General features: G+C 46.5%; 1 protein-coding gene across 1 annotated transcript in view; it reads left to right on the top strand.

Annotated features, from left to right (window-relative positions):
- Nucleotides 1-6,800, top strand: part of CEP192 (centrosomal protein 192) — a 106,872-nt gene that overhangs the window by 2,074 nt on the left and 97,998 nt on the right. Inside the window, exon 2 of the mRNA XM_019545570.1 lies at nucleotides 2,732-2,857. Within this exon, the coding sequence (XP_019401115.1) occupies nucleotides 2,732-2,857 (126 nt within the window). The remainder of the gene's footprint in view (nucleotides 1-2,731; nucleotides 2,858-6,800) is intronic.

Here is a 6,800-nt window from a genome sequence, read left to right as displayed (position 1 = left end):
AGCAGCTGCTAAGCTACTAATGCTAGCAGTTGTCTTACCTGGTTTTCTTTTCTCCTTGTCAAACCTGTACTGCAGAACCTATTTGTTTATCAAGTAACAGCGCATTGTCCATCTTGCCCTCCTATTCTGTGTTAAGTAGCTAAAGCATTTTAAAGCAGTGTTAGTACAGGGCTTTTAAGTTGAAGTGGGCATCTTTTTGCTGTGTGAAAAGTTAGGAAACTTAAAATATGTAGCTATAGCATAGACTATTTGGGAGCATGATATAACAAGGAAGAGGAAAGCCTTTTAAGGGCTGAAAGACCTTAGTTATGTTTTCTGGGGGGTTCAGTTGAATGTCAAAGGAGAAGAATATTTCGAGAATGCTAGCTGATTTCTTTGGCTTTTACTTCCAAGGCACTGCTCCTCTCTCACCTCTGGTAGAGGTAGGACTGCTGAGATGTTCCAGCTGAATGAGGAAGTGATACTTTTGACATAAAAGCTGCAATAAATATTTGTGTGGCTAATTGTTTACAAGGCAGCGCACTGCACATTAAGCCAATTGCAAACCATTTGAATAGGAATGATCTAAGTTCCACTGTACTGCGTAGACCAGGGGCAGGCACAGAACATCCCGTGAGCTGGATCCAGCCTTCCAGGCCATTCTGTCTGGCCTGTGAGGCCCTTAAATTTAGAAAATTAATGTTTATCTGCTCCTGGCTGCCTGTCAGAGATGACAGGAGCTGGGGCAGTAGGACCCAGGGGAAACAGGATCAAGTGGCTGCAGAAGCAAGGGCCACCCGGCCCCGCCCCTCAGCCGGAAGGTCCATGCAGAGCAGAGCAGAGCAGAGCAGAGCAGAGGCTTCTGGCCTGAGACTGGGGCTGTTCCTGCCTCCCTGTGTCGGAGGGAAATTCAGATAAGAAGGGGGAGGCAGGGGAGGACTGCCAGTGATTGCCCCTGATTGCTCAGGGTCAGGCTGAGGCAGCTGCTGCAGTCCCGACCTGCAGCTGGGAACCACGTGGTGCTGGAACAGCCAGTGTGGGGTGGAGAAGAGCAGTGGCAGCCACAAGCAGGGAAGTTATGCGGGGGAGTGGCAGAATGGGGCCGCACCGGTGCCCTGGGGCAGGAGAAGCAGAAGCACTCAGCATGGGCTTGGGGAGAGCTGCATGGAAGCTCTGCCTGGTGCGGGCAGGCTGTGGACAAATCCTTCCCCATCCCACATGGCACAACCCTCCCCAGCCACTTCCTTCCCACACACTCGCAGCCCTTCACAAACCCCATATCCACACAGCCACATGCTTGCCCACCCTACACATACTCCTTCCCCTATGCCCCCCACTTGCCCACAATATACAAGAGTAAATCTTCATTTTAAGCTATTGTGCAATCCCCTCTATGTACACTACACAAACACATGTAAATCAGGACAAGAATATTTTTTGGAATCAAATTAATGAGTGATGTAGTAGTTGTTTGATTTTTAGAATATAATTTGGCATTTTTTTGGTTCTGAGATGGCAAACCCTTGCTGAACAGAGTACTTCTGGGGTGGGGGTGGGAGAATAGGAGGGACTTCAGGTGGTAAAGGTCAGAGGTTAGGGGGTGGGACTTCTGGTCCCAAAGATGGCGACCAGGGGTCAGGGCTACCTTTGTGGCCTCTGACAGCTTGCCAAAACTTGGTAAGTAGTCCTCCGCCCAAAATAGTTGCCCACTCCTGACTCGGACCTCTTTCCTGAAAGAATTCCTTGGAACTGAGTAGGTAAGATGTCAGAATAGTTGAATTGAGGATGCCAAGCCTTCAGCATGTCTTTAGTCTTTCTGGGAACTCCCTGCAGTGCACCATCTTTCTCTGAATATGACTTTGAATTAAAAGGTTGGGATTTTATGATCTACAGATTAGAGGTGCACTGTTACATAGGTCCGATATCGAATCACTACCAATATAAAGAAAACTGTCTGTATTGAATATCGGCCCTACTGGGGCTGATAATTTGGCCAATAAATGGTAATGCTGCACGCAGCCACTGTGCAGCTCTTAGGCAGCGAGGAGCACAGTTGGCAACATGGAGAGCTGCCTCCAGCTGGTAAGTGCAGTGTGGTGAAAGGGGAGGGGGGAAGATCAACTCCCCTCCGTGGTCGGGGGGGGACAGAGTTGGTGCTGCCTTGGGGCGGGGGGGGGCAGAGCTGTGGCTCATGGCCCCTGGTGACCTCCTGGGGTGCAAGCGGTGGCTGACCCGACCCTCCTCCACAAGTTGCAGCTCTGGTTTCCCCCCTAACCTTGCTTAGGCAGCGCCTGCTCCCTCCCTCTCTGCGGGCGCGGGGGAGTGTTGATCTGCCATCCCCCGCATGCCCTCTCCCACTTCACTGCATGGAACTTAACAGCTGGAGGCAGCCGTATCAGAAATCAGATCAGTATCTGCTGATACACTTCCTTAAATATCGACTATTGGTATTGGCCCCAAAAATCCCTATCAGTGCACCCCTACTAGAACCTGTTTACTAATGCTTAACCTACAAGAAGTTCTTTGCAGATGTGTATTTTGTTGCATTTGTCTTGATGCAAACATCTTGCATAAGTAGCAATATTTCTACACACATACTCATGTAGATGTGTTAAAATTAAGCTATGGTTCTTTTTAGGGCCTTTATCTTGTAATATATGTTAGTCTCAAGCTTGTCAGGTTTTTATGTCAAATCTTTCAAGAGCAGACTAGATACAAGCGGACCAATTTGTGTGGCACTTTCTTTCAACAGGATTTCTGATGTTCAAGCATCTTATCTGGAAGAAGGGAGACTTTCACTTCCATCAATGACTCCCCCAAGTACCCAGTCTGACTCTGAGCCAGTGGGGAAGCTTGCTCTCAACCTTCAAGATGATTTGTAAGTAAGAGTACTATTTTACTCTCTTAGAGAAGAGTCAAATATTAATTTTAACTAATTATGTGGTGTAATTGTATGTCAAGGACTGAATTGTTTTTTGTAAGAAAATAACTTGGCTCCAGTTGCTTCATTATGTTTTTATCTGTTTTCCAGTACAACTTTTCTGAGGTTTTTCTTTCTATACAAAATTTGTATTGCTGAAATCTAAAAATCTAGGAAATAAGCTTGCATTTAAAACTACCATATTGGAAGGGATAGTGATGCTTTGAGAGTTTATTTGTAGTTTAGTGGCCCTGAGCTCTTTTGCCGTGGAATTAAAAAAAAAAAAAAAAATCTGATGATTACTCTCATTTTGCTATTTGTGGTAACTTCAGATGTTGTTCTTGCTTAGGCAGCATTTCCTTTGTTAATTGAAATATTCGTACCAGCTAACTAGTTCTAGTATTGCCAAAAAATCCTATGACAATTTTTTCCCCTGCTTTTCTGGACTGCTCATGTGAAGTGCTTGTGAAGGTCTTAAAGTGATTCTTAACCAGGGTGATGAAACATTCTGATCTGTTGTAGTCTTAGTGTTTTTGCAACAGAAGAATTGTTCTATTTTTCTGTAGTCAAAACAAGTGAAAATTAAGAACTGGCATTTTCCACAGGGTGCCTTGAGTCTGAGTTTGAGGTCCACTGTCTTAAAAAGTCTGCAGTGGAATAAACAGTTGTCTTCAGAGAACATAAAATTAAGTCATAACATGTAAACTTTTCTAGTTTAGAAAAAAATTGTGGGAGAACTAATTTTGATGTAATGCTTCTGCCGGTTTTGAAATTAAGGCGGTATTAGAAAACATAATTCACAGATTCCTGTTTAACAGTAGTAAATTTTGCTGATAATTTTGGGTTTGGAGTTGTTAAAATGCAGAACCACTGGAAACCAACATTGTTTGGTTACTATTTGCTGACAGACTGTGAAGCCCTCAGTAACGGTTAAGACTCACAAAGCAGATGCATATGAAAAATAAAATATTCTCTTTAAAATTATTGCACCTGAATGGAATTTCTAAGAATTTACAGGTAAATGCCGGTGACGAAATAAAACCTAAAATGGACCTTTTAGGAAATGTAGTGCCCTCCTTCAGCTCATTCGCAAATTATTTTAGTAAGAATAACTTGTGAAAAAGTTTCTCCTTCAGTGGAAAGCTTAACATTCTAATATTATAAAAGCCTTAATCTGTCCATCCATAATGCTTTATTCACGCTCTTATTGGCTTAAGAACAGCCAATCAGGGCACAAGGAAGCGTTCCAATACATGGCAGGGCTTCATCCTGATGGTGGGGACACAGGACTGAGTGCAAAAAGCAGCGGCAACAGAGTGGATGGAATGTGGGGGTGAGGCCACCAGTGCTGGCTTTGCCACCCCCTGCCCTGCTCCTTGTGGGGGGGTGGGGAGGAAGGCCACTAGAGCTGGCTTCCCTGCCCCGCTCCTTGGAGGTAATGGCAGAGGTGCGGCGGGGGGAGCAGAGTCAGGATGCCATGAGGGGGCAAGGCCCCCGGCGCTGGCCTTGGCCCATCTCTCCACCCCTCCCATCACCTCCACCTGAAGGCCCACGTAGGCTCACCTGGCAGCAGTGGGGGGAGGAGTGGGCCTGACGTAGGGTGGGGGGGGGAGTGGGTGCACCATGACAGGGGCAAGGGTAGGAGTGGACCCAGGTCCCAGGTCTGACGCGGGGAGGAAGAGTGAGCCTGAGCAGTGGCAAAAGGTGGCCTGCTGCGGCAGTCGGAAGGGAGCAAGGGTTCCAACCTGGCCCAACACAATGGCGGCAGGGGGGAGGGAAGGAGCAAGCCATCGCCTCCTCTCCTTGAGCCTGGACCCACTCCCCCAACTTCTCTTGTCTCCCCACCCTCTGGCCTAGTCCTCCCCTGCATTGGGCCTGGGTCTGCTCCTCCCCTCTCCCCACTGCTGTGGCACAGAGGTGGGGAGCAGGTCTGGACCCCAAGCAGCAGGAGGGAAGAGGGGAGCAGGCCTGGATGGAGGGGGTGGGAGCACAAGGCTCCATCCCTGCCTGCTCCCCCCGTCATTCTTGACAGACAATTGGCTAGTTGTATTATAATGACACTGTGAAAAATCATAGGCTTATGATTAAAATATTTTACTCTGTGAGGATTTAGATAATACTGAATTAATTTTTTCAGGTAACTAGGTGACTCTAATTTTTTCACTTGTGGTGTCATGATACGGAAATAATCCTTACATTGAAGGAATCAGCCTCTAAAACAGAGAAAGTACACCTATGTATTAGGGATGTAAGTGTTGTTCAAATAGTTACCCATTTAAATCCCTTTAATCATATCAGTTAAATGGTTGACCAGTAACACATACCTAGCGCTCATGTGTTGCAGCTAGTCTTTGTTCCCTCTCCCTTGTCCAGGGGAGCGCTGCAGAGAGGGAGGTAGAGGCAGAGCTGCATGCTGCAACTAGTTGCCCTCCTGGGGCACTGCTGCTTCCCATTCCTGCTGGCATTAAATGTTAACTGTAATATTAACAATATAAATACACTTACTGTTTAACTGTTTAACCTACTATGTATGTGACTGGAGTGAGTTTTAAGAATATGGGAAGTTTGAAGAATCTAGTGGGATAGAGTCAGCATGGCTTAGATGATCCAGCATGCTGCTGTTTCCCTTAAGTTTTTCCCCATTCACTATTCATTTCCTCTGTGTGTGTGTGTGTGTGTGTGTGTGTGTATGTGTGGCTTTCATAAATGACACATTAGATACACAAGTAGTATAACTTGAACTGTACTACTTGAACTGAAGATTCATCTTTAAAATGATATGGGGGCTGTTGTGAAAGATTGAACTTGGTATATATTGGTTTGTGTCCTTTATTTCTGAATTCAACTGATATATCAGATTAAAACCAAATGTCAGCACATATAAGCGTAGGTTTAAATAGTTTTAAAACATCTTTTTCCGTTAAATTTGGTACAGCTTCTTTGCCAGCAGAGTCATGCATCCTTACTAGTTTTCAGATTTCTTGTAAACATAGTACCCATTCATTGTCTATGAAGTACTTTTAAGATAGGGGCTTCTGTACGCTTGCAAACAGTGTCTAATTCTTCATCAGCATGGTCAGTGAATGCTAGTAATGACTTGGTGTACATGGGTGTTAGGTATACTTATCTCGCCTTTTGATCTTGCTTAGAATCAAGTTAGCTGACGCAGTAGTAAAAATAGTTTCATAGTTTGTAGGTTCGGAAGGGACCTGAGCAGATCATCAAGTCCGACCCCCTGCCATGGCAGGAAGAAGTACTGGGGTCAAACGACCCCAGCAAGGTGTTTGTCTAGCCTCATCTTAAAGACGCCCAGGGTAGGAGCCAGCACCACTTTGCTTGGAAGTTGGTTCCAGATCCTAGCCGCGCTGACAGTGAAGTAGCGCCTCCTGATGTCTAATATGAATCTGCCCTCTGCGAGCTTGTGACCATTATTTCTAGTCACTCCTGGTAGTGCTTGGGGGAACAGGGACTCCCCCAATGCCTGCTGGTCCCCTCTGACTAGTTTATAACAGGCCACTAGATCCCCCCTCAGCCTTCTCTTGTAGAGGCTGAACAGGGTCAGGTCCCTGAGCCTCTCCTCATAGGGCCTGCCATGCTGCACCCTGACCATGCGAGTGGCCCTCCTCTGGACCCTCTCAATGTTGTCCACATCCCGCTTGAAGTGCCGCGCCCAGAACTGGACACAGTACTCCAGCTGTGGCCTGATCAGTGTCGCATACTGGGGGAGCATCAGCTCCTTGGACCTGCTTGAGATGCACCTGTGGATGCATGACAAGGTATTGTTGGCCTTCCTGACGGCATCCCCACACTGCTGGCCCATGTTCATCTTGGCCTAAGTGATGACTCCAAGGTCCTTTTCTGCCTCTGCACTGACAAGAAGGGAGTTCCCCAGCCTTTAGGT

The sequence above is a fragment of the Crocodylus porosus genome, unplaced genomic scaffold, assembly GCF_001723895.1.
Source record: "Crocodylus porosus isolate Cpor-Errol unplaced genomic scaffold, CroPor_comp1, whole genome shotgun sequence".
Lineage (NCBI taxonomy): Eukaryota > Metazoa > Chordata > Crocodylia > Crocodylidae > Crocodylus > Crocodylus porosus.
Note: the sequence above shows the minus strand (reverse complement) of the source record. Positions and strands in the feature narration are given on the sequence as shown.